Source organism: Hypomesus transpacificus, chromosome 9 (assembly GCF_021917145.1).
Source record: "Hypomesus transpacificus isolate Combined female chromosome 9, fHypTra1, whole genome shotgun sequence".
Classification (NCBI taxonomy): Eukaryota; Metazoa; Chordata; class Actinopteri; order Osmeriformes; family Osmeridae; genus Hypomesus; species Hypomesus transpacificus.
This window is the reverse complement of record NC_061068.1, coordinates 17,730,722-17,758,600: the sequence shown is the minus strand read 5'-3', so window position 1 is coordinate 17,758,600 and position 27,879 is coordinate 17,730,722. Positions and strand designations below refer to the sequence as shown.

Sequence of the window (27,879 nt, the reverse complement as noted above, 5' to 3'; positions counted from 1 at the left end):
AACAGTTTGTTCACTTCTCTCTCCTGAATGGAGAGGGTCGTCACTGTAGATGGGGGAAGGGGGGGCCTCAAGGGTGGAAAGGGGTTGTTCAGGACTGTCCAATTGTCTTTCAAATCTACAGTAGAACTCGTTCAGGTCGTTGGCCAGGCGGGAGTCGTTAGTGGAGTGGGGGGCTCTAGGCTTGAAGTTGGTGATCTGCCTGAAGGCCGTTATATGCTACTCCGTACTATACGATTACGGACACATGGGAAGGGCCTACGCATAGTTGGAACGCCCTGATACGCCCTCTCCATCGTATGCGGGGCCGACGGAGACCTTTCCCGTGCACCGTTTAAATTCCTGTCGATCCGTCGTGCCGTGCTGTACGCGGCGGATACCCCTTGGCCGTGATTGTTCCGCTACGACAGAGGTCGCCAACCTGTCGATCGCGATCGACGTGTCGATCTCGGAGACTTTCCCTGTCGATCTCCAAAATAATTTCAGAAATACTGATCTCCGACTAATTCATGAACGCGGAGGATTCTTAAACTGAACGCGCGTTCTCTTGTACCTGGATTTGCATATTGGCCTGTGCGTGTTGCAAAGCAATTCACCGACAGAATAAATGGGCGTTTTTTCCCGAAGACGACCTTTGAGAGACCTGCTATCCCAGGATACCTGTGGGCGTGGTTGCCGTTGGTTTGTTTATTTACCCGGCCGTGTTGTCCACATAGTGTTAGCAAGCATGGCAGAGGCACCACGAAAGAGGGCGAAAAACTACAGTTTCCATCATGAATGGGAGGAGGAATTCATCTTTACCTTGGTAAAAGACAAGAGTGTGTGTATGTTGTGCCACCAGCCACAGGCACTGTCTAAGCGAGGGAATTTGGAGCGGCACCACAACACTAACCATCCCAAATTCAAAGACTGCTATCCACCAAAGAGCGCAATCCGCGCCAAAAAAGTTCAGGAGCTGAAAGTGGAGTTGAAGGCTCAACAGTCGCTTTTCTCACAACCTACGTCTCAAAGTAAGGCTGCAACTGAGGCGTCATTTCGTATTAGCCACATTTTGGCTAAACACAAGAGACCTTTTACAGATGGGGATTTGTTTAAGGAACTATTGACCGTCACCGCAGAGACTGTTTGCAGCACCTTCAAAAACAAAGAGGACATAAAAGCTGCATTCCGTGCTGTGCCTCTTGGTCCTACAACAGTGACACGAAGGATCGAGTTACTGTCGGATAACGTTGGTCAACAGGTGTTGGAGGACTTGTCACTCTGTGAATATTTTTCACTGCAGTTTGATGAATCGCTGGATGTAATGGACACGGCTCAGCTTGTTGTATTTGTCAGAATGGCTTTCCAGGACTTTACAACAAAGGAGGACTTCCTCACTCTTCTCCAATTAAAAGAGAGAACGAGAGGTGAGGATATTTACAACGTTTTTAAAAGCTATGTCCGTGAAAAGAACATCCCCATTCAGAAACTGGTGGCAATCACTACCGATGGGGCACCGGCAATGTGCGGTGTGCACGCTGGTTTTATAGCACTGTGCCGTAATGATCCGGATTTCCCCGACTTCATGAAGTATCACTGTGTGATTCATCAGCAAGCCTTGGCTGGGAAAGTTGTGGACTTTTCTCATGTCATGTCACTGGTGGTCAAAGTGGTAAACTCGATTCGAGCAAAAGCGCTTCAGCATCGCTTATTCAAGGCGTTATTGGATGAGCTCGATTCGGCGTATGGAGACCTGCTTCTGCATGCTGATGTCAGGTGGTTGAGTCGCGGAAAAGTGCTGCAGCGATTTGTTGACTTGCTGCCTGAGATTAAGACGTTTCTGTCGAAAAGGAACGAGGAGCACGAGGAACTTTCAACGGATGCGTGGCTACTGGACCTGGGGTTTCTGACGGACCTAACCGGAAAACTGAACTCGCTCAACCACGAACTCCAGGGAAAAGACCGGCACCTCCTCCACATGATCAGCGCAGTGAATGCGTTCAAGGCCAAACTCTGTGTCTGGACCACGAATCTGAGGAAAGGGACGCTGACACACTTTACAAACCTGGAAAAAATGTCACAGTCCATCAAAGACTCTTCTGACTTTCACCCTGAGCAGTACTGTGTGCACCTGGACAAACTGGCAGCGGAGTTCAGTCAACGTTTTGGTGTGTTAGAAATCATGAAGGATATTGCTGCATTTCTTTCAAACCCATTCCTGCCTATTAATACAGAGGAGGTTGCAGACCAATTCGAGAAAGCATTTGCTTTGCCAAGTGGAGTGGACATGGAGATGCTTGATTTGCAAAATGACATTGAGCTGAAAGCCAGGTCAAGGGACAGTGACTTTTGGGGACTTGTCAGCCGAGAGAAGTTTCCTCTCCTCAGTGCATGTGCACTTAAAGTGAGTGCCTACTTTGGATCGACCTACCTCTGTGAAATGGCATTTTCACAGATGAAAATCACCAAATCCAAGTACACGAGCCGGCTTACTGACAGACACCTCACAGACTGCCTCAGACTGGCTGTCTCTGCTTATGAGCCAAACTACAAGGCACTCACAGACAGTGTTCAGTCACAGCCATCACACTGACTTGTCACATGAGAAATTTGTCAGTGTTGTGTTGTAACTTCAGTTTATAAATAAAACCGTTCATATCCAGCCTGCTCATTGCAAAAGTGTTTTTTCTTGTTCATATTGTTCACAAAGTGTTTGATTTCATTCAATTACAATAAGGCCAAATATAAAGTTAAGTTGTAAGTTCAGTCTGGAGTCTGTTCTGTCTCTCAACGCCTCAATAGGTAGATCTTCGGCTCACCAAGGCAAAGGTCGGTGATCTTTGGCCTAAAAAGGTTGGTGACCACTGCGCTACGACATCATTTCCAAACGACATAATTTCCGGAATCTCACATTTCTGTACCTCGCGTTTCCTGTTTCATTCCCTATATCACAATACCGCCATGTTTAAAATCCACAAAAAAAACTAAGAAGATGGAGATCACCAACACCGAAGAGCGCATTGCTGAAGAGGTACGCAAATATCCTCACCTCTTCAACACGTCGATTAAAGACTACAAAGATGCGTGAATGACTGCCAATTCGTGGCGAACAATATCTGCAGCGGTAGAGCTGGACCCTAAAGACTGCGCAACGCGATGGAGGAGGTTGCGAGACAAATTTGTGAGGGCCAAGAGGACTTTTAAAAGCAGAAGTGGCGATGCAGGAGGGAAGAAGATGCCTGCCATCCTTACGTTTCTGTCGTGGTTGGACCCGTTCGTCAAACATCGGGAGACGTCCTCTAACTACGACAATAAGGTAAATATTTCTCGCTTTCTGAACAGCCTCTTTGTGCTTGCGGTAGCAGTGTAATCAGAGTGAGGAAGCCACACTGCAGATAGAAATTGTCGTTGTATGCAATTTTCATATTGATAACAGAGCAACTGCCTGTTCTTAAAGGGCTTACATGGTTGATGTAATGAATAGAGTTATGTAACTTTCATCATGGCCATCATGACCAAAACATCACGTCACCTCAACAGTTTTTCCCCCATGCAATAGCCCTCCTAAATAGCTCTTAAACACAAACTTTATTGCACTTTCTTTAACATTACTAGTGTTGCACTACCTCCATTCTTATTTATTATTTGGCTCATACTGGTACTATCTGTCTTTGTACTGTTGTTCTGTGTTGTCTTGTTGTTATTTGTGATGCTATAGCCTGCATGGAGAATACCAAATCAAATTCCTAGTGTCTGTATACATGGAGAAAATAAAGTTGAATTGATTGAATTGTAGCCAGATAATTTCATATTGCTAACAGACCAACAACTACCTTTTCTTTTATTATTATGAACAGCCGACAGAGCCATTATGCAGGGAGGAAACAGCCACCTCAGCACATGAGGCCTCCCCCGAGTCCTCTTCATCAGCACATGAGGCCTCACCCGAGTCATCCTCACCAGCACCCTAGGCTTCCGTTGAGCCAACCTGCCACCCACCACCCAGGTTTCTGACTCCATGCACCCCTCAACCCTCCAGGATTCCGCCCTCTCCATCCACCCCTCAAGCCTCCAGGACACCAAAGAGAAGACGGGTGGCGCAAGACCAGAATGTCATTGAGGCAATGGCAATGGTCGAGGAGCGCAGGGCCCAAATGTACAGGGACTTTGCGCCTGTGGAACCTTCTCCACCACCATGTGAAAACACTTCTTTTGGCAATAGTGTAGGTGTCTTGGCAAAGACACTGCACAAAGACACGGCAAGCGAGATTAAACTTCAGATTTACACCCTGCTGTATCACAACCAGGCTAACCATCCGCGCTTTGTAAATACGTACCACCATCTATAAATAGTTTTTATATTGCATTACTTATATATATACAGTGTGAACATTTCTTATTTTGCACCTTGTTTTTATTACCTTTTTGCACGTGTTTATATTACTTATTTCGATGTTTCTTGTACTTATTTTCACTTAGTTGTTTTATTACTTATTTTGCACTGTTTGTACTTTACTTTACCTGCACTATTGCGTATTTTGTTTATTATTGTTTGAATATACACTTATATATTATTGTTGTTTGAATATATCTTTGTTTTAAATAAAACACTTAACTTCAACAGTTTTTTTTTTTTTTTTCTTTTTGCATGGCGAAATCAGAAATCAGCAACAATGAATTTCTCACACCTATAGGACTTGTCTAGGCCCAGGGCCATATGAATCCAAATACCTGTGGCAGTAGACAAAAGACAGCCATCAGTTGATAATAGCTCTAACACACACAAGACAGGAACATGTCTGATGACTCTCTACATCAGGGGTGTCAAACTCATTTCGCATCGTGGGCCACATACGGCCTAGGGAGATGTCAAGTGGGCCGGACCATTAAAATTATACCATACTCTGCTATAAATAACCAAAATATCATGTCTTTCTTCTGTGTTATCTAGTTTAATTGATATAAAGACCATATCGTATAAAGTCCGTCCAACCGCTTTAACAAGTAATGATCTCTTCGGTGGTGTAGTTGGTTAAAGCGTTGTACGATTACATATTGTTAACGCGAATCTGGGATCCCAAGTTCGCGCCCCAGTCCAGTGAATCTCGTACGATATTCTTTAACTTTTACTGTGAGAAAATGACATAATTCTAAAGGCCTACGGATGTATCACAACATTTTAATGTGTGAGCACTAATATCAGATCAAAATGAACACATGTAGCCTTAATTAAATATTGAATAACGTAGGGTAGTCTACCGTCGGAGACAACCACTACGCCTCATTCAGCCAGTTTAAACGGCTGCTAGATGACGCTGTTCATTTTCAAAGCGCCGATAGTTCGGCTTTTTGGGCCGGCACAATCCGGAAGAAACCATCAAAGCTTCACAAGGCATCGTTCGCCCATCCCTAGTAGAGACCAAGGTATTAAATGATACCGTCTGCTGTTTTCAGTCTGTCTCAGTGATGCGGCTTGTCTTCTACTCTGATGGAAAGAGTGCGCCCCTTAGCGGATAATCCATGAATTGCAGCGAATTAAAAATATTAATTCCATGTCTTTTATGCATTTTTTCCACTTTCAAATTATCCTGCGGGCCTGATCGAACCTCCTTGGGGGCCGGTTCCGGCCCGCGGGCCGTATGTTTGACACCCCTGCTCTACATGGACAAAAGGCCAGGAGCCAACAGATATGTGGGATTATGGTCTGTTGTATGAAATTCATCTGAATGTAACAGGGAAGATCATTAGGTCAAGTGCCACAGGGCCGCTCCCTCTTGAGTCAAAGAATTGCATCACATCATTTCTCACACCTATTTGCACCTTTGCACTTTGTAAATAGCACTCTAGTACTATACAAGAGAATGGTTGGACCAAGGCACTCTTCTTTTCAAGAAAAAGCTTTAATGTAGATGCTTGTTCATATTAGAACTCTTTATGCCAACCATGTTCTAATTTCCTTTTTTTCTTTAAATCCTTCTAATTTCTATGGTCTGATGTATGAAAGACACTATGGTGCTTCTTTGCACTTTGTAAATAGCACTCTAGTATTGTTGGTCTAGTATTGAATGGTTTGTGTTGTGCACCTTGTTTGTAGGCAAAGTAAGGATAAAATAACACACCAAAGGTTTTGAGACAGTTGAGTTTTTTAAATTTACAATATTTACAAAAATCCAGCGTATCAGGTTATGGGAAGTGTGCCACGCGACGCCATGTCGTTCTGCCATGCAACCTCTCCTGCAGGTGTCAGAAAGAACTCCATAAAGTCATTCCTGACAGCCGCAGCAGCTCTGTTGGCACGGCCCCTTGATATCTGTGGTGTCTGTGTCAGATTGGCATCGCCAGCCACCACTCCTCGCCACTCACCAGGCTGTACCGTCCCTCCCACCAAGTCTGTATCCATGTAACTGGGCAGTATGTACCGGCTCTCGGGTGGAGTCACATCATCTGTGTAGGCCAGGTAGATGTGGAGAAATACGCAGGCCTTCACCACATCCCCAGCCTTGTCAGGCATGAACTCCATTGCCCTGCCAAGAATCCTCCAGCGTGCCGCCATGATGCCAAAAGCATTTTCAATTACCCTCCTGGCTCTTGAGAGGCGGTAATTGAAAATGGTCTTCTCCCTGCTCAGGTCTGCCCCTGATAATACAACAGAAAATACATGCAGTGTTACTACATCGTTGCACCACCATTACAAATAAGATACTACGTTCTGTCAAATCTATGCAACTTGCAATGCATTATTATGGTTTGTGACATACCTGGAATTAGACGCATAATGTTGTTGTGCAGGGGAAAGGCAGCACCAGCAACGATCACGTGCGGGGCATTGATCTCGGTCCCGGGAAGAAACGACGATGGCGGCAGGTTCAGCTTGTTGTCAAGCAGCTGTGACCCAAATGCGCTCTCCCTTAAGACGCCACCATCCAGGGCCGTACGCAGGGCCCAAAAAATACTGAGGTCATGAGTCAGAACTTCTAGGCGGGCTCGTGGGGCATGCTCCCCCGGAATTTTTTTTAATTACATTATTTAAATATGGCCATTTTCTCTTATTGAGTCTTAAGGAGCAAAAACATCATCATTATGACTTTTGAGTATGGGGCGGTGTGGAGCTTTTGAAATTTTGAGGTAAACATGGGGCATTCTGAGGCTTTTTGAAGGACCTTTATGGGACTCATGAAGTAAGGGCAAGTTACCACAATTTTTTTTAAATTATTATTATATGGCAACGACGGTACAAGCGTTCTGATTGGATAATGGGTAGTCACCCCAGCCGCGTATTGCCCTCCTCGCCGGTCAATACGGATCCGTATTGCCCTCTGACGTCAGCTTAAAAATGAGCGATATCGAGAGTCAGCTGCTGAGTTTTACTATCCAGATGATGCTGAAAAGCTTTGTCATCGAAAGTGATGATGAAGACCAGACTCTTTGAATCACTTGTGTCGTTATTTTGTGATGAAATTAAAGCAATTTTAGCAGAACCATGTTGTCCGCTTTCTATCAAAAGTAATGAGTTGCTTGGCAACACATGAAACACACCGTGAGAAGACTTGAGAGCTAGCTACAATTAGCCTAAAGGTACCATTTATTTTCGTTTACAAAATGAAAAGAATCTAAAATTGCCATATAATAAACTACTTACTAACCTCGACCGTTCGGTCATGCCGGGAAATACTGTATCAAACTGAGGCTGGAACGTATCGACCGAGCGATAGCGTATCAGTTTGATATTTCCCAATTGCCACTGAATTTCATTTTCAATCAGTCACATCAATGACATATCAATCGCAAAATGAATGTTGATTCAACCGGTGGAAATTGATTGACAACCGGTACTGACGGAGTTAACCAAACTTTGATTTGATGTTTCCTTATCTGAGTAGTACGCTGCTGCAATACAAATATTTCCACATGAAAATGAATCTTTCTTCTCACAGTCATCTGCCACTTAAACTTCTCTTAACCTACCTACATGTTTAGTTTGCTGCGCTCCTCTTCCAGTGACTGTAACTAACATAGGCTATTCACTAACAGTAGCGGTATGTCTATGGCGGTAACATCAGCGTCCGACTTGTGTTTGGTGGTTACCATAACGACAATACGTTTTGTTGATGACGCGCAGCACGTATGTCCAAACTCTTGAGCTACTCGGCTCTTCAAGTATAAAATCACGTTACGGTTTGTGGGAGACCAAGATCATCGTCCTGCAGTCAGTTTCACGTGTACTTTGTTTTGAGTTCATATACCACGATTTAAGCAAAAAAATAAACAGAAATACGAAAAAAAATACCGAGGACACGACCTCGGTGTCCTCAATGGTAGTTACGGCCCTGCCACCATCGCTCTGCCGTCCATAGCCTCCTACGTCAACCATGGTAAAGCGATACCTAGCATCGCATGTTGCCATCAGGACAATGGAGTGACTACTTTTATAATTAAAGAAGTCACTCCCGGCATGAGGTGGTGCCCTGATGGTGAAATGCTTGCCGTCGAGGCTTCCCACGCAGTTTGGGAAGTTCCAGGTCCGCCAAAGCTCCGCTGCTATAGCTGCCCAATCTCTGGTTGAGGGACAGGGTAGGTAGTGTGGCTGTAGAGCGGTCCACAACGCCCGGCAGACCTCAGTCACAATGCCGGACACCGTGCAGGATGCCAGTTTGTAACTCGCCGCAACAGCTGTTTGGCTTGCACCTGAGGCTAAAATGCGTAGGACCACAGCGAGTCTTTGGGCGGCATCAATAGGCATGCTGTGTGTGCCCTGGTGCCGTATGTGTAGTTCCACACGATGAAGAAGTTCGTCGAATTTGCCAGCCGACATGCGGAAATAGGTGAAGTGCATCTCTTCGTCAACATCCCTCAGTGGTCGAACATGTACGATGTAGTGGGCGCACAGACCACCTACGCCTCCGTCTCCTCTTCTGTTGTCTCATAAGTTGCATTAAAAGCACTTCCTCTTCCATGTCAAGCAGCTCCAGCTCCATCAACAGTCTTTGTCTGTTAGCTGCCATCGTTCACTGTGTGTGAGGAAAGCCGGGAGGAGGTAGGCCTACATAAACACTCGGCGACGACGCTGACGACTTCGACAGAAAGGTGTTTTCTCTAAGGTCGTCTTCTTGAAAGACGTCTGTGATGAGAACTTCTTGGAGAGAAAGTTTATTGTGAGCTAGTTTATGCTCTACTCTAGCGAATTCAGAAACGTGAGTTTGTTGTCTGTGCACTGACTGCCACAGTTTAGTGACCTAGAGTAGTAGGACATTGTAGTTTTGACTGTACATACAGTTTGTATGGATCTTTTTGTTTCCAATTATATCAGTCTTTTTGTTTATCATTTTTCACATTGGATTATACACTTGGTGGTGGAGAAATGAATTCACAAAACCAGAGCCTTGTCTATATCGTATCGTCTCGTCACATGATCAAATAGAGACTTGCCATTGCACAACAACATACATATTACCCAGCAATCATCATTGCTAATCACAAAAATACCAAAGAAAATAAGAACGTATTCATTTCATGTAATCGTTTTTTAATAGTTTCTATAGTGTATATAAGATAAGCATATAATTTTGTTATAGAGTGCTACTATTTTCCCCACAAATAATACCTACCACGATAGAGATAAGTTTGCTCTTTCAGGTGTTTATATAGCATTAGACACAGTTTTTAATATAATAATATGTGACTGCACCTGTTGCACTCATCGTTTGACTAGTGACAGCTGGTAAGAGTGTCACACGTGTGATGAGAGGTGGGAGATAAACAACGACGATTTCTAACTTACAAAGACACAACAAAGCAACGTGTTTTCGACAAAAAAACGCTTCTCCACCTACTGTTCTGGCGGTGAATTGTTTTCAGCACTCCCAGCCTTCGGAGAACCATAAAGGCAACAGAAATGCTAATTAATCCGTCCTATCCGGCGGCCCGCCCATCCGTAACGGAGTCGGAGTACCATACTGGCACCTTGAGGCCTCTCCAGACAGAAGCAGAGTCGTTAGCAGAGAATTGGTGTTCCAGTCTCTGCGAGTACAGTCGTTTAGCCTCTCTCACCGCCTTGCTAAACCTGTTCTTCGACTCCTTGAATCTATCCTTGTCCCCACTCCTAAACGCTGCCTCTTTGTCCAGCCTCAGCCTTCTGAGTTTAGCTGTAAACCAGGGTTTGTCGTTGTTGTAGCTCACCCTGGTGCGTGTTTGTATACAGCAGTCCTCACAGAAGCTGATGTATGATGTCACAGCCTCTGTGAGCTCATCCAGACTATTGGTAGCAGTCATGAACATGTCCCAGTCAGTACAGTCCAAGCACGCCCGCAGTTCCTCCATAGCCTCAGTGGTCCACTGTTTCGATGTCCTCACAGCAGGCTTACAGCGCTTAAGCTTCTGCCTGTATGCAGGAATCAGGTGGACCATGGCGTGGTCTGAGTGACCCAGTGCTGCTCGGGGAACCGCATGGTATGCTTTACTGATAGTAGAGTAGCAGTGATCCAAAGTGTTCTCTTCTCTGGTAGGGCATTTGATGAATTGTCTGTATTTGGTAGTGATGTGTCGTTCGTGAACGATTCGTTCATTTTGAACGAATCCTTATAAGGACTCGGGAGTAACGAGTCCTCTCAACGAGTGATTCGTTCATTTCCCGACTCGGTCTTTCTACGAGTCTTTGGATCATTTTTCACGTGACCTGTATAGGCTGTAGCAAGAGGAAACGAATGATTAGTTCCTTCCCCGACTCGGTCTTTCTACGAGTCTTTGGATCCTTTTTTCACGTGACCCGCATTGTATTTTTTAGTAGAGGAAACGGTTTCCTTATTCCCTTTCGCGTGGCCGCTGTTTTAGTAAGACGTGAATGAATGATATTCGCTCAAGTCATCATACTGACTGGTTTTGTTATTTTCACTTTACATTTACACTTACAGTTTAGTGCAGTGTAATTGTTTGACGTGATAATTAAATGCTAGTGTGATAATACATGACCAAATCATACAAACTCATGATACATTATTTTAATGCAGGAATTTATTTTGAAATAGTATTTGCTGGTGCACATGTCATGCACTAACCTACAGTGGACGTATAGGGGCTATACGTCCTTTGCAGTGGACGTATAGCCCCCAACCCCCCCCCCCCCCCTGAAATGAACAAATGACTCGAAAAAAGATTTGTTCATTTTACTGAACAAGATTCAAAGAACCGAATCAGTAAAAAGAACCGAACTTCCCATCACTAGTATTTGGGGAGTTCTTGAGTTAGATTGCCTTTGTTAAAGTCGCCTAGCGCAATAACCAAGGAATCTGGATTTTCATGCTCCACGCACAATATCTGGTTTGCGAGTACACGTTGAGCCTCGTTGGCGCTAGCCTGAGGGGGCATGTAGACGCCGACCAGTATGAATGAAGCAAACTCACGTGGCGAGTAAAAAGGTTTACAGTTAATAAAAAAGGTTTCCAGATCAGGAGAACAATGCTGCAGAATCACTGTCACATATTCACACCAGCCACTGTTAATAAAAAAACAAATACCACCGCCTTTCGTTTAGCCAGAAAGCAGGGAGTCACGATCCGCTCTCAGCAGTTTGAAACCTGCTAGCTGTAGTGCAGAGTCTGTGATCATTTCACTCAGCCATGTTTCCGTAAAGCACAAAACGGAAGATGAACGAAAGTCTGTCTTTCCATACCAGTAGCTGAAGTTCGTCCAGTTTGTTGCTCAGCGAACGAATGTTGGAGAGAAATATCCCCGGTAACGAAGTTGCACCAGTAGGAGGGAACCTATTGTTTTTGTTAGTATTCCTATTATTATTATATTTCTCCGCTAAATGGCCCAACAGCTCAAAAAGTCCTGGACCTGATTTTTTCCAATTTGGCCCAATGATACAACAGGTCACTCAATACTCCCAGACGGCTAGTGGCCCATGTGCGCCCATAGGTGGCGCAACAAAACACGCCCAAAGTCTACGTGATTTCCCCAGCGCCCCGTTACTCCAAAATGCCTGAAAATTGGTATACATGCCTTATTTATCATGGGGAACAAAAAAGCCTCAAGGACCCATATTGTCAGACTTATGAATGTTCTTGTATTGTCCAAATTTGGTACAACCTCCAAAACCCTTCTACACATAAACCATAGACCCAATCGACTTGAAATTAGTTACAGATGTGTAGAATACATGTCTTTTCATAGGGTGACATGGCATAAGAAATGCAATACAAAATGGCTGAAAGAAGTGTATTTATGTAAGTGTACAAATTGCCTCAATATTTTTTTTTTTTATAAATCAAATATAATTTTGACGGATTGTTTTTCAAACCTAATAGGGTTCAAGACTACATCAATCTCTAGTACCATGAACAATTTCATCTTGGTATGTCAATATATGATTGAATTCAATTGAATTGCTCCACAGTGCGCACGCTCCAAATTCTCACAGACTCATCCTGCCCCTTGACACAAGGGCTGTGTTCGAAATGTCTTAAAATGCGTCCTTCCTTCCTTCCTTTTAAGACAGCGAGGTCTGTTCGAAATGTCTTAAATCTTCTCTTTCTGTCTAATAAGATACCTTGAAATACGTAACATAACGGTCATTTTTTAAGAGAGCATCTGAGCTGCCTTGCTGTCTTAATGGCAGCACGTATTACCCATAACTCTGTGCGCGGGGTTACCGTGAGCAACAAGTTAAACAGAATCCTTTGACCGCCATTGCTCTAAGTTTTTACAATTCATATTTCAGCTAAACGGTACTTGTAAATCAGCATCTGAATAAAAATGTATCGAGAAATGGGCAGTGTAGTTGCTGAAAATGTACTTATTTTATTGATGACACTCCTAATTTGTAAATTTGCTCCGACTTTTCGATAACGTACGGTACCTAGCATCGCAGTGCAGAGCAGACACTAGCTAGTTGCTGCGTTTTATCATAATCCTATCAAATGAGTGAAATACAAACACAAATGTTATGAGCTATTGAGCCTATATCTAACACAAGTTTAAATACAGCTTAACTTGACTTAGTGTGACAATAAACTCATGCAATTGACTGCCGTCTGACAAAGTGCGCTAGTGCGACCACACAAGTACACGCAGCGCGATGACGTACATCCTGTCTTAATAGGCTGTTCGAAAACAACGGTTTTTAAGATACCTTACCCCGAAGAGAGCTGTCTCGTTAGACACCTGTCTAGTAAGACATCAAGGATTAAGACAGCTGTCTAAATTTTCGAACACAGCCAAGGGTGACCACCTGTCCCGCTTTGTGTTGTGTCGCACATCATTTTCACCCCTTGTTCCGCAGGTCGCACATAAAAAATGCTGTGCTATACAGCGAAAAGAGGGACAGGTGTTCAACCTACTGACACACGCGCGAGCTTGGCGAGATGCACACACATCCTTTCTGGAAATGGTTTGCTGACCAAGCCCCACCCTCACCCTCATTTCGCTTCCAATCGCAGCTCGCCGTTACGAATATAAATTATTTTTCGGCGGCCATTGTTGTTTTCAACTGGAATTGCCTTATAGCCATGCTGGAGGCAGCCACGTTCGGTAAGTCCTATTTTTACACATTTTAAGCTAGAATCAATGATTGGGTACGTGAAAGTACACTACTCTTGAATTATGGTGAAGGTTTGAGCACTTTGAGACCTTTAGATCGTGAGTTTGAAGTGACGGAAAACCGAACTCGAAAAGTAGCTAGCTTTTCTCCCTGTGTAATTAGTGAATCATGAAGCATCTCGGCGAATTCATCCAAAAGGTAGGGAGGGCAGCTTTTATCAGAACAATCGATTCCCCACAGACCTGTCGGCTCAGAATTTTGATTTGGCTCGTGAAAGTCTTTGTAATAAGCCTATGCGCCAGGGAGACCGCATAGGCTTAGGCGGCAGCCATGTTTTGGTCGCGTCATGTTCATAAGTTCACCATTTCACAGTTCGGTCGACACCAAAAATGTGTTTGTTACCAAACCTCGAGGAGGGAAGCCTTTAGGAGATGTAGGAATTGTACTTATAGCCAGATGCTCCGATTATTTTTGTGATTTGTGGAAAACTTGCAAGTGGAGTGAGACTGCGTCCCGAGGGTACATTGTTTTGACTTAGCCTCAATGACTCGGCTCGCTCACTCACTGGCAGTGTGTAAACGATATCGTAATTCACTAAATTCTAGTCCTAAAACGTCAGGGAGGGCTGCTTTTTGTAGACAAGAGTCTACTGAAGATAGCCAGTATATAGGATCTTTCAAAACAGTAAGTACAGGGACATTCCCCCCAAGACAAGTAAGGTGAAGTGCCTTCCCCAAGGACACAACATCATTTGACACGGCGGGGAATCGATCCGGTAACCTTCTGATTACTAGACCGACTCCCTCACCGCTCAGCCATCTGGCTATTTAACGGTCTTTGACAGTCAGAATCACTGATTACAGACAAAGATCGAGCTGGTCTTTGGTCAGATGTGTATATTGACCAGTTTGGAGCTAAATACTCTTGCCAGAGCCTGGAATCGAGGCAAATGTTTTGAGTGACTTTGCATGGCCGGGTCTCCATCAGTTCAACACATTTGGATTCAAGCTCAAGTAATGCCACTGCATTACATTTACATTTATGCATTTAGCAGACGCTTTTATCCAAAGCGACTTCCAAGAGAGAGCTTTACAAAAGAGCATAGGTCACTGATCATAACAAGAGGTAGTCCCAAACATTGCAAGCAGCCAAAACATGAAGCATACATTGTGAAAAAACTAAACAAGTGCCAAAAGGGAAGACCCATAAGAGCATGCAGTTATACAAGTTACAAATTAAAACAACATGAACCACAAAAAAGCAGGACTGTACCTGTACAGTGTACAACAATCAATAGTAAAATATTTCACAGCGAGTACAAGACTTAACTTCATTATAACTAACCTACAAGAGCATTTCACAGTCAAAACTGTAGTTCAGGGGTCGGCAAGTAACTTGGGCCACGGGCCAGTATTTTTCCTCGCCACTAGACGGCGGGCCAGAGTCTGGGTTACTGCCTATTTAGACGCTGCGATAGGTGCCCTTGCGATACGTGCACTCGCAACAACTAGGCCTATATGGAGAATGGGTATGTCTACTACAAATAGCTAACGATAATAAACCATGTGCATGAGCCCATTGGTGGTCTGTTAACGAACTGTATCAACATGGTCGTCACTGTCATCCCAACGTGGTGGGTCGTCATCGTTGGTGCACATAAATACTGTCATCAAGTGAGAATAGGATTACTAGGACCTAGTCAAGGTTTTAATGTGAGGTGAAATCGGAACTTCACATTAATGCGAGCAAAAATTTAATTTTTTACCTGGCTTTTTCAGTTCCTCCTGGGATCTTATCCCTTCCATTTTATTTTTTTCGCTTCAGCTTAATCTAGCTAACTCCCTCCACAACAATAAATTATGGTTTGTGTTTGAGAAACATGCGCGACAACTGAACTGCACTTTTTAATGCACGGTCTGATCATGCGCTTAATTAGATTAAAACATAATGTAGCCTATTAGCTTACTTTTCAGTCACACAGTAACTTAACAAACTTAAGGCATATCCTGTTATTCGGTGTGTGAAAAAAACAAAGAGAAAGCAGGCGATCTTCTGGCCCAATTTATAAGCGGGCAAAGCGGCCCACCGTGAATTCTCCCTATTCTCCCGATGGCCATTCCGGGCCTGAAACTATAAATTAATAAGCAATGTCGTGGGGGGTGCTATCGGGGTGCTTTGGTCTTTCTTGGGGGTGCTGAAGCACCTGCTAGCCCCTTCCTAGCGCTGCCATAGAGAGCGCTGCCCATGATTACTAACCATAACTGTGCTTTCACCTCAGGCGATCTGTCAGCCGTGAGGTGTAGCGATCATATGGTAGCGATGACATGGCGAAAAAATACTTCAGAAAAGTCAATAAGTGTATTCGACTTCATGCAGCGACGGCAGCGCCGACAGCCGGCTGCCTTGAAGCTGAGAATGCCATTGGTTACTTCAAGTCAACCGGGCTGCAGGCGACGCCGGCGCTGCATGAAGTCGACAACATCTAATGACACCATACCCAGTTTCCGGTTTCAAAATAAAAGTCGACGGGGAAAAAAACGTTATAAAAAATATATCATTGGAAATATTTTGACGGGCCAAATAAAATCGCTGGCGGGCCACAATTGGCCCGCGGGCCGCCTGTTGCCGACCCCTGCTGTAGTTTATGTCAAGTGTAGATGTAAAAAGCTTCATTTTTCACAACTGACATGGATCCTGTCTTCACTTTTACAGGTCTGGAGGGTAATGCCGAGGCCTGCTCAACAGAGTTCAACAGAGGATTGTGATCCCTTGCTGGACTACCCCCCTCTAGTTGGACAGGATCAGAATCAGGACAGCTTCTCTTCAGCCCTGACCCCAGGACAGCTTCATCCAGCTGGCCTGCCCTGACTGCCTGCCTGCAGGCCCTGCTTGCCCCTGCCTGCAGGCCCTGCTTGCCCCTGCCTGCAGGCCCTGCTTGCCCCTGCCTGCAGGCCCTGCTTGCCCCTGCCTGCAGGCCCTGCTTGCCCCTGCCTGCAGGCCCTGCTTGCCCCTGCCTGCAGGCCCTGCTTGCCCCTGCCTGCAGGCCCTGCTTTGCCCCTGCCTGCAGGCCCTGCTTGCCCCTGCCTGCAGGCCCTGCTTGCCCCTGCCTGCAGGCCCTGCTTGCCCCTGCCTGCAGGCCCTGCTTGCCCCTGCCTGCAGGCCCTGCTTGCCCCTGCCTGCAGGCCCTGCTTGCCCCTGCCTGCAGGCCCTGCTTGCCCCTGCCTGCAGGCCCTGCTTGCCCCTGCCTGCAGGCCCTGCTTGCCCCTCCAGAGACAGACAGTCACCCCACAGACACAGTAGCTCTGCAGACTGCTTTTTTGAGGATATTGATGAAAAAGGACAAACCAGCATTTTTTACTTTGATGAAAATCGAATTTTTTTTATCCTTTCCATGTCCCAGAATGCCGAGCTGCTGACTTTTGGTGTCTTAAGTAATGAAACCAGTTCAAGTTATAGACTTTTGACCTGAATCCAATGATTAGTCATCTGAATAAAAACCACTCAAGATAAGTACTGCTTCTTGGATGATTTGTGCTCCACATCAGTACATCTCACACATTTGCCTTTGTTTCCATGGGATTCATGGAATTGCTAGTTTCTGCTCCACCATTGTTTAATACAAAATATAATTTAGGACAGCAATTCCATTTTTGTGTTATCCTTTCGCATTACACACATTTAGTAGTCAATGTACTTAAACTCAACCGATTGTTGTCATTTTACCATACTGTTCATATTCAACAGACATCAGTGTTTGAGAAGATTACTGTATATTTCCACTTTTGATCTGTATTTCCATCGTAAATTTGGTCTTTAATTTTAATTGGAAGGGGTATTAAAAGGTCTTAAAAAGTCTTAAATTTAACTTGTTTACACCTGTAGAAACCCTGTGAAGCCCCCACCCCCCACTCCAGAGACAGTTGGTGACAGAGAGGCGCAGACATTAAGTTAAACACTAATAGTTATGCCTTAAGAGTAGAGTAAAAAATAGAGACTAAATGTGTAAATGGATGTTGAAACTCAGGTCTCTGAGTTGGTGCATGTCAGTTTAGGCAAAGGTTGGCTTTTAAACCTCTAGTTTTAAAAATAATTCAGATTTGATTGGAACTCTCTCTTTTATAAATGTATAGTTGGATTTGACATTTAACAGCCATTGAATTCATTAAGCAAGTTGTTTAACGCAAACAACCATAACATAGTAGGCTACATATGGTATACAGAGCTGCAGTCAGATTTGCCGAAATTGTTAGCTTGGATGTTATCTTGTCATATACATGGGGTCTTGACGATGATGCGCACGCAGCTTCAAGGCAGAAAGACGCGTTACATTTCAGGAGACGCCGGGACCTTTGCGTGTCAGTAGCATCCAAGCCCCCGCCCCTCGGCTTGAAGCAACGGCCCCGGTGGATGTAGGTGGTATTGCATTACGGTTAGGTTTCCGACTCTTCCGGTCGTTTTTATTCTATTAACTCCAGTCAACATTTACAAAACTATCTCCCCCAATAATTGTTGTTTGATTCTTGAACCTGGCTCATACTACTAGCTTTTTCATATAAGAATTTTTCCCGATTTTTGCTAAGTTTGAACCCAATCCGAAATGGGTAAACTAGCAACCCATTTATTTGCTTAGTCAATGAAAGTTGCCTGCAAATGTGCTGGCGGATACTAACGGCACGAGCACAAAAGTTCACATTGGCCGATAGCCGATTTACATGAGCTCTCGGAGCTCGGGGAAAAAAAGAGCCACTGTTTAAAGCTAGACAGGAAGACACGGAAGTGGAAAGATGCCCGCGTCCAGTATCGCGATCTCGCTTGCCTCACTGCGCCACTGAGCACTTTTCATAGAAATGAATGGGGACGCCATCTTGGAAGACAAAAGTAGCTTACTCTAGTTATATTAGGTGCGTTCGACATGGACTGCGGCTGCATGAAACGACCGGCGAGAGTAGCCGCTTGCAGGCGGGGAGGAGTTGAAAACGGCTCTGTGAAGTCGGACATTCCAGCTTCTCGTGGTTTGCTGCGTTGATGTCAGTCATGGCCGATCAAGAGCTGTTGGCTTACTTTACTTTATTTATAATTTAATTTAGTCTTTCCGGAAGTGAAGAGGTTGACTAAACCCCCTTTCTTCAACACATTTTTAATTAAATTAAACTTTTTTGAGCGTTGGCGAAACTGAAGGTGTCAGAATATTCCAAAACACGCGTCAAAGTTGTCGTGTGTGAGTCTGGCCAATCATGAAATAGCTGTGTCGTCACGTGCAGTTGCTCTTTAGAAAATGCGCTCGGCTACACAGCCGGCAGTTCTCGAATCGATCTCACGGTACTTTGATGGCGACGTCACAGTGACGTGTCCTCGGCGCCGTCTCAAGTCGGACAAAAAGTCTAACCAGAATGCACTTTTTCAAGTCAGCCACCTGCAGCCGGCTGCGGCGCCGCATGAAGTCGGGTCATGTCGAACGCACCTATTAACTCTATGGTAGCATCTCGTCATATCACACAGTCGGAGCACAGCTAGATCATCAGCGTCAGCGCTCTTTCATACCCAGCATGCAGTGCGGCATGCAAAAAACGCCAAGACTTGTGGTAAATAGTTAGGTTACAACAGCTATGCAAGGGATTTTAGTTGTTGCGGTCGTTAAGTTAGATGTTTGTAATATTGTTGTTTGTTAGTTAAAATAATCTTGTTGGTCACCCTGAGAGTGCATGTTGTGTGGTTTAATCGGAAGTGAGAGTCGGCCTTCTTACACTTGTGTCGGCAAGGAGATCATCAAGGACTGTACTACAGACCTTTTGCCAATGAGACGATTCTTCATTGTAGTTGACTGTGGTTGACTGTGGTTGTGGACAGCGGTCTAAGCCATCTTAGAAAATTCTGGAAACAGTGTTGAGAGCAATGTGTTTTGATTGTGGGAGCCAAATTTTGGTCGACGTCTAAATTCATGCGTCCGCTACAGCATTTCTGTTGTGGATTGACTTGTGCTGGGAGGGAGGTAAACGGCATGGATTGGGGGATAGTGTGCGGGCAGGTGTGTTTGTATATAGGGTGAAATGGAATGAGAAAATGTCCACATTGCCTCAATATCTTTGTGTCAATAAATCAAATATCATTTTGACTGATGGTTTTCAAACCTTATTGGGTTCAAGATGACATCACTCTGAAGTACCATCAACAATTAAAAATATGATTGAATTTGAGTAGTTTAAACTTTGGCTGAATCTAACAACTCTTAACACAGAAGAAACAGCTTACTTTTTTATACAGTAACTGAACATTACAATATTCAACACTGAGAATAGCTCAATGGACTGGGACAGTGACCTGCAAAGTATAAGGTTGTGGGTTTGAATCCAGCTGCAGTCTTAAATTTGAATATCTGTTTAGTTAAACAGGATGACATGTAGGAAAGACCGCCCTATGCTATGTATGCTGTAAACTATTGTTACGAGTGACTTGGGACTCGAAGGACTAACATTGGGCTGTTGTTAAGGTTTGCTTATGTTGTTTTGGATATCTCCATTAAGTGTGCATGCGTGGAAAACTTAGTTTTAAGAAGCCAAGACCAAGTCATGTAGCTAATTGCGTGGCTACGAAGCTAAAATTAAATAAGTGTATATCTAGTTAGCTACCAACTAATGGCTAGACCTGAGCTTCCTGTGCAACGTTTCAGTAGCTAGACCAGCTAGTTAGCACTGATAGCACGGGACAGTGCAATATTATTGCTAAAAAAATTACCAAATGTTGCTGCTTGCTTCTAGCTTGCTAACCAATAAACTGCTGAACACGTGTTCTTGTAGTCTTTTTCTTATGAAACATTTTAGTTATTTGAGTGCGCACTAATATGGAAGTCTCTCTCCCCTTTAGGGTAAATGTAAACAGGCGTACAATACTTTATCGCTCATTATACCATGGTCTGGGTGAATACTCAATTCTGATTGGCTGCAGGGGTGTACATTATGTAAGGGATAATGCCCGACGAGGTGTCCAATATCATCTGATAATGGACGATGCGGAGGCGTGAACCGTCCGACGCGCAGCGGAGTCCATTATCATACATATAATGTACACCCCTGCAGCCAATCAGAATTGAGTATTCACCCAGACCATGGTATAATTAAGCAATAAGCCCCAAGAGGCCGTGGTTTACGCTGATTTTAGAACAGGTAAGGGGAGTTGTTAGGCACGACGCGAAGCGAAGTTACAATTAGAAAACAAAATAGTTTAATCATAAACCGTCATTCTTGCTGATACAAAGTATAGTTCCTACATAAATCGTTGCCACACAACAGCCAGATGGACATCTTTGCCTTCTTTTTCAATTTGAACTATTCAATGTGCAGTAATATGGAATGTTAAAGAATGTTATGAGGACAACCTGTGAGGTTCTGCTGGATTTTTGCATTTTTTGCAGATACCAGCATAAAGGATATGGAATAATTAAACAAACGAGTTAATTGCTCGTTATACCGTTTGTATTGTATGGTTATTCTGTAATTCCAAAATGAAACAAAACAACGGAATCCACGCATTTCCTCATCACCTGGTTCTGACATCAAACATTGACAAATCGATATTACCAGCCTATTTTTCATCTTTTGCAGATATTAGCATAAATGATATGGAATAATCAAAACAACGATTAATGGCTCGTAATACCATTTGTGTTATATGGTTATTTCATTATTCCAAAAAAAACGAAACAACCAAAAACAAGCCGTAATACTTAAATGTGTGTTTGAGTTACTAAAATGACAACGATTTTACGGCTCTATTTGGCGTTTGTCAACACGGGTTGCAAAATAGAAAAACCAATGGCCACAAGGTACACGGACCCAGCAACTCTACACATGGCCGATTATTTTCTTCTTAAAAATCTTGATTTTATTTGGGGACAATGACGCTCGATAGCTGGCTAGTCTTGTTGTTAAACATACTGTCAAATTATAATCACTGTTTGGAGAAAATGTCAACTTTCATGCGATCATCTCACATCCATTTGCTGTTCAACTCCCTCCACAGGCTGCGGCCATACTTCAGCCTAGTAGCCTACTAGTAGTATATGGCCGATATTGTTCGTGAAAATCTTGATATTGATTTTGGGACAGTGACATGGCTGGTTAGCTAGCAAATCTTATTGTCAAACATACTGTAAAATTATATTTACTGTTAGTCAACCGTACACAATGTTATTGCCTTTGAATCCTGCTAGCATAACGTTATAGCTTTTGGGCTAATAGCTCAGCCAAGGGAAAGCCGGTGTTGATTCTATGAGCTGAGCGGACTAGAAATATCAGTTGGTTAAAGTTGAAAAACGTTAGATTTCTATTGCAAAACACCTTAAAACACATATTAATGTTTGTAAAAAAAAATCGTTGGCAAGTGACCATGGTATAAACGGGATAATGCCCTTCGAGGTGTCCAATATCATCTGATAATGGACTCCGCTGCGCGTCGGACGGTTCACGCCTCCGCATCGTCCATTAGCAGATGATATTGGACACCTCGTCGGGCATTCAGTGTTGCCAGATTAGATTGACAGTTTTCCGCCCAATAACAATTTAAAACCCGCCCACTTCTATAAAAAACCGCCAAAATCCTTACTTTTCCAGAAAGCCGTGTAAAACCATGACATGTTCAATAGAAAATACGCCACAAACATTCAAAGCTTTAATCTGCAAAAACGGAGATTAAATTTACAGATCACTAAGAGCAGAATGAGAAAAAACATTACACCTGAAGTTTTTAGCTCAACACAATAAAGTAATGACATTCTGCCATGACATGTAACGCTAGATTAAGCCACAATTAAACTCCAAAATCCAACCTATTTAAAATGTATATAGCTCTCTATTTTTTTTTTCAACAAGCACAGAAACACTACTAGGCCTCCTGTATTTGTTCCGATTGTTCTCTCCCCTTCGCGATTGTTCCTCTCTATCCCTTATACACAAACACAAAAATGAATTGCTAGAATTTACAGTATTGTTGATATCGCAGTATCCATGGATTCCAAAGCCCCACTCCAAATGATTGTCCCTACAGTCACTGAACAAGCCAATTAGCTTACTGGCTAATAGATGGAAGAATCAAATCTCCCCAACATTTGCCGGGGAGGTTTGAAAGTAGCGGATGTAACACATGCCAATCAAATAGTTTGTTTGAATGTTTTCAGCCTTTAAAAAAAGCGCCCAATTGTAACGAAACCCGCCCAAATTTGATCAACCCGCCCAAGGCTATTTTGCCCCGCCCAGCATTATCAAAAGCAGCCCAATTGGGCGGGAACCCGCCCAATGTGGCAACACTGCGGGCATTATCCCTTACATAAAGCACACCCCGTGACTCCCTCTCAACCAATCAGAATGCTTGATTTCATCTACCTGTATTATAATAATTACATCATAATTGTAGATTTTCATTCAAATGTGCATATTGATGATGGATTGACTTTGAGAATTTAAAAAAGGCATTGATTTCCCATACACAAAAGTAGATCAACTGCTAGGTATCTGTATTGGTATCGGCAATATTGGCCCTGTATTTACTTGGTATCAGATCGATGCCAAATTTTGCAGTTTTGCCCACCCCTACTGTGGAACGATATAGATTTGCTGTTCTGGAATTGACTTTCTAAATCACTCCAAATCACATGGACTCAAGTTTGAGACTGCAAATTTTCACCTCTTGGGGGCGGAGTTTGACCATTTAAAAAACGTATTCCCAACTTTATTTAATTTAGGCTATCTTTTGTGCGAGCATAGCACAGTAACTAGCTACCAAACTACCCAATAGCAAATAATTAGATTGACGTGACGTGCCTTGACCTAGGAGGATCAGTCGTGGCAAATATTCTCATCGGTAAAGAAAATGAATACTGTTGTGATGCGTTTCTTACCTAAGCCGACGCCATTTTGATCTCAGTTCGAGTGGGCAAGAGAACGCGGCGGTCGTGTTGTTCTTTCAAGAACCAATGTTTTAACTATTTGTAAAACGGGTAAGATATTTCGGTATTTGTTGGTGTCATTAATCAATTCGAATATAGGGTTACTGTTTAGTTTACGGACTGGCTACAGAAAATTGACTTAAGGATAATATAGACACCAGGCCACAGGTCAGACATGCTCTGAGGGCCTTAGTGACGTTCTTAGTAGCCCGCTAGCTGGATAGCTCACTTAAACAACTAGCCAACTATCTTGACTATTTTATCAAGCAACTGTTAAAACGATTACCTTTTCTAGCCAGTTGCTGGATAGGTACATACCTCCAGAGAATGTGATGAGTACGTGAATTACATCTTACATATGATCAGTTGTTAGCTATCTAGAGCTAGTGCTAGCTACATTGTCAGATAGTGATGTGTGTACTTTAGCGTTACGTCATAAAAACTATATTCTAAATGGGATTTTGTGCTTTCAGTAACTGTAACGTACCGCTGAAGATGAAAATCTCATGCGCCGAGTAATTCTGGTAAATTTGTCTTGATTTGTTTCGTGCAAATGCATTTTGATCTTGCTAAGCAGATGTGTGTTGTCTAGCTATTTGCCATAATTTCACTCCGTGGACAGTTTATTAGGTTCCACCCCGTTTTAGAAAAACCCTGTGGTGCCATGCAGAGACGCAAAATGCATTCGGTTACTGTTCGTCTGATGAATAGAATGGGCAAAATTAGATATTTAAACGACTCCGAGATTACGGCTGGTACTATACGTGCCGGTTACACAGTCCGTGAAACGGCAATCCCATTTGTTCATGGACGACAGTGTCTGGTGTACCAAGAAAGGTGTGCAAAACTCAAAATATAGTAACAGTCATGGGGTCGCAAACATCTCTGATGATAAAAGTTGGAGAAGTGCGAGGATGATGCGAACAAATAACAGCACAGTATGACAATGGTGTGCAGAACGGCATTTTGGGACGTCAACCTAGTAGAGCATCTTTGTGGAGAGATGGAACGGGCTACGTGGATTTTCCAGTATGTAGTAGTCCATGAATACCTGTCTCTTAACCTAATAAACTGGCCACTGATGGTATAGCTAACAAGATTGGAACACTTGACTTGGCTCATTGGTAGTAGTTTATGGTTAAACCCCAATGTCTAGCTTATCACTTAAAGATAGTTACTCAGCATCCGTTTCAAGATGCAAGGTCAACATGTATTTGAAAATTGAGAGTGAGTAACTGTTTGGGTCAGATGCTATCCTTTGACCTCAAAGCTTTGCAATGGCGAAAGTCCTCCTAAATGTGAAGCTGCAACATGGCTCATTGACTCACATTGATGTGAAATGTTATTGATGACAGCTGCTGTGTGTTTGTGTGCCAGTGTCTGCCCTTTAATGACCATTGTTTTCAGCTGCCTGGGGAGTCTTCTTGTCTTTTCAAGGTTTAGCAGCGGCTCCTCTTTTCGGTGGACCTCTGGAAGTGGATAGGAAAGAATGTAGATCCCGAGAAGATTCCCCCCCCCCCCCAAAAAAAAAGCAGCATTTTCCCTCTCCCCACCTTGTCTGCCCTCCACCTTAGCCCACCAAGTATTGGAAGACCTTGGAAGAATTTTTTTTTTTTTTGGATCCACAATTATTTTCCTTAATTGCCCCCCTCCCATTTTACTTGCCAAATCTTGCCAGTCCATCCCTCCCAAGTAATTTTCTTGGATGAAAACCCAGAGAGGAGATGCAGCTTTTTTCTTTTTCATCTCGCTTTTTAATCACCTTAGTTTCTCTATCCAGTTATTCCTTTCTATAAAAAAACAAAACAAAAAAACCCCATGGACACTCTGTTAAGCTTTATCAGTCTGGCATCCAGGCCAGGTGTTCTCTGGAGGTCCTAGGACGACTGTCTCTGGCACACCTTTACCCTCTTATCTCACGGACCAAGTGTTCCTTCAGGACCTCTATTGCCACGGAGACGCCCAGTCAGAAGTGCTCAGAGAGGAGGAGAGATCATCTCAACCACACCAGGTAAATGTATTGCTCACATTGAGCATCCAAACCCTGTTAGGAGTCACTTGTCTCTCAGGTGTGGTCAGTTGAGGTTGTAATGGCTCCAATCATCACCTTCCACTTACGCATTGACTTCTTATAGAGGAAGTGCTGTTAAGAACTGTCAGAGGGCCAGGGCTCTAATGACATGTCTGTCCCTGGACCAGACCCCATGGCCTCAGAGAGGGAGGAAATACTGTGTACTAAGCAGGTGACCAAGATGCTGCTTACTAACCGAGTGACCAATCTTACTAACCAGGTGACCAAGACACTGTGTACTAACCAGGTGACCAATGGAAGACTTCTTCTCCTGCTGTGTTTCTAGGGAGATTCCTGCGGATCCTGAATAGACCCACCCTGCCGCCATCCCACTAAACAGGGCCGTGACACCATCATCCACACCCTAAGAAAAACACCAGCTGTGACGCCAGCATCCACCCCCTGAAAAAAACACAAGCCGTGAAGCCATCATCCACTGCCTGAAAAAAACACCAGCTGTGACGCCATCATCCACCCCCTGAAAACACCAGCTGTGACGCCATCAACCGCCCCTGAAAACCCTTAAAGAAGTTTACCAGTCCTAAAGGTTTGATCATGACGAACAATGGAGACGACTGCTACTTCTTCTACTACTCCACCTGCACCAAGGTAACAGTTCTAAGGACACAGTGTCACAGCTCCAGAACCAGTAGCAAACCTCCACATAGTTGGACAAATATTTCTTAATCTCAGATTGAAAACTCTTTATGAAGAGTTAAGGAGTGATGAGTAATGAGAGCATTTGTATTTTATGTGCTTGCCTGTTGGTCGCCCAGGGAGACAGCTGTCCGTTCAGACACTGCCAGGCAGCCATGGGCAGTGAGACGGTCTGCAGCCTCTGGCAGGAGGGACGCTGCTTTCGTATGGTCTGCAAGTTCCGCCACATGGAGATCAAGGTCAGGATGAGTGTGTGTCTATCTGTGTGTTTAGGAACATCTGCAAGAACATTTTAATTGAAGTGTGAAGTTACTTGATGGCATGGATGCTGTGTAGGCACAGCTGCCAATAATTATTCAGGAAATGGAAAATAGCCCTCTTCAAGCTTTGCTGTGTGTGTCTTGAGGGGCAATTAGTGAGGGGTGAAGAGCGTTCCTCTCTTGAACCCTGGGTCAGGGGCTTTCTATTCCCAACTCTGGACTTTTTGGGAGCAAGACATGGCCTCAGTAGCGGACTGGCCATCGGGAGCACCGGGAGAAGAATGATGGAAAACCAGGCTAAGAAACGTAGGATGGGGCTGAAATTAAGAGACAAAGAAATCACCTTCACTAGACAAGGTTTTACCAATTGAAAAACGGTTATATTTGTTTTACATAAAGCTCAACTATTTTGCGCCCCAAATAAAGGCCAAAACATTTGGCTTGTCCGCCACGCGCCCTCGCATTAAGGATAGAACTCCCAAACTTGCATCACATCGAACACTGAATATGCTTGCATTATCAGGGCAGCTGTGGTGGCGTATATAGGGGCCAGTTCTGGTGTCCAGGGCCTATTTTTACTTCCAGTACGTCCCTGCCGCCCCCTTGATAAAATATGTTCCCGCGGCTATGGAGCAAGACACTGGCCACATTGACACCAGGGCCCGTTCTTCGTACGTCGCTAACTCAGTTAGCTGGATTTGATTGTTGACTATTTGTCATTATCTTGGATTGATCGGTTCTTTGAAGCTCATTCTGGACTTGCTGTCATAGCAACAAGTCATTTAGCTTAAACCTGCTTGGGAGCAAGCTTATTTTATGTGAACAAGATTTGATTGCGGCTTTATAAGGATAATATATAAGGAGAAGTGATACAGGAAGTCATACAGCCATGTCCTTTCCGTTTTATGACAATAACCCTGCGGAAGGAGCAAGAATATTTATCAAGATTTACATTTACATTTATTAATTTAGCAGACGCTTATATCCAAAACGACTTCCAAGAGAGAGCCTTGGGTAAAGTGCATAAGTCACTGATATAATAATATATTATATATTATATATATAATAAATATTGCGGATTTAACATGAAACCGAATTGATGTCGAATAGATCCTTATGCACAGCCCTTTTTTTCCGTGAGGGTGTCATTTACTTCATTAATTTGTTGAAACCACATTACATTATATGACATTAAAGATGATAAACAAAGTAATTATGAAAATACAAAAAAATAGGCCTAGCCTACTCTAATAAGCGATAAAACATCTAACGTGGTCACTACATGTAATTTGGTCTGCTACTTTTTGCCAGCCCTCTTTCTTGGATTTTGCAGGTGATTTTGAGGTGTTCTGATTAAATCTTCAAATTCGGAGTACCTTTTGAGCAAGCTCTTGCTCTGTTTGGCTCTGTTGCGGAAAAAACGGGGCGCTATTTTTGGCCATGG

At 43.6% G+C, this 27,879-nt stretch overlaps 2 protein-coding genes across 7 annotated transcripts in view; both read left to right on the top strand.

Annotated features, from left to right (window-relative positions):
* LOC124470632 (chitotriosidase-1-like) overlaps positions 1 to 25,829 on the top strand; it is a 35,565-nt gene extending 9,736 nt beyond the window's left edge. Inside the window, exons 6-8 of the mRNA XM_047024576.1 lie at positions 16,223 to 16,248; positions 25,387 to 25,458; positions 25,805 to 25,829. Coding sequence (XP_046880532.1) covers positions 16,223 to 16,248; positions 25,387 to 25,458; positions 25,805 to 25,829 — 123 coding nt within the window. The remainder of the gene's footprint in view (positions 1 to 16,222; positions 16,249 to 25,386; positions 25,459 to 25,804) is intronic.
* zc3h11a (zinc finger CCCH-type containing 11A) overlaps positions 23,243 to 27,879 on the top strand; it is a 29,663-nt gene continuing 25,026 nt past the window's right edge. The window contains exons 1-6 of one of the 6 annotated variants that reach the window (XM_047024711.1): positions 23,247 to 23,498; positions 23,921 to 23,971; positions 25,387 to 25,458; positions 25,583 to 25,690; positions 25,805 to 26,127; positions 26,295 to 26,414. In XM_047024711.1, the coding sequence (XP_046880667.1) occupies positions 26,074 to 26,127; positions 26,295 to 26,414 (174 nt within the window). In that variant the 5' untranslated portion in view covers positions 23,247 to 23,498; positions 23,921 to 23,971; positions 25,387 to 25,458; positions 25,583 to 25,690; positions 25,805 to 26,073. Of the gene's footprint in view, positions 23,499 to 23,920; positions 25,459 to 25,582; positions 25,691 to 25,804; positions 26,128 to 26,294; positions 26,415 to 27,879 lie in introns of all 6 variants that reach the window. The other 5 variants (XM_047024707.1, XM_047024708.1, XM_047024713.1 and 2 more) reach the window with 5 other exon arrangements.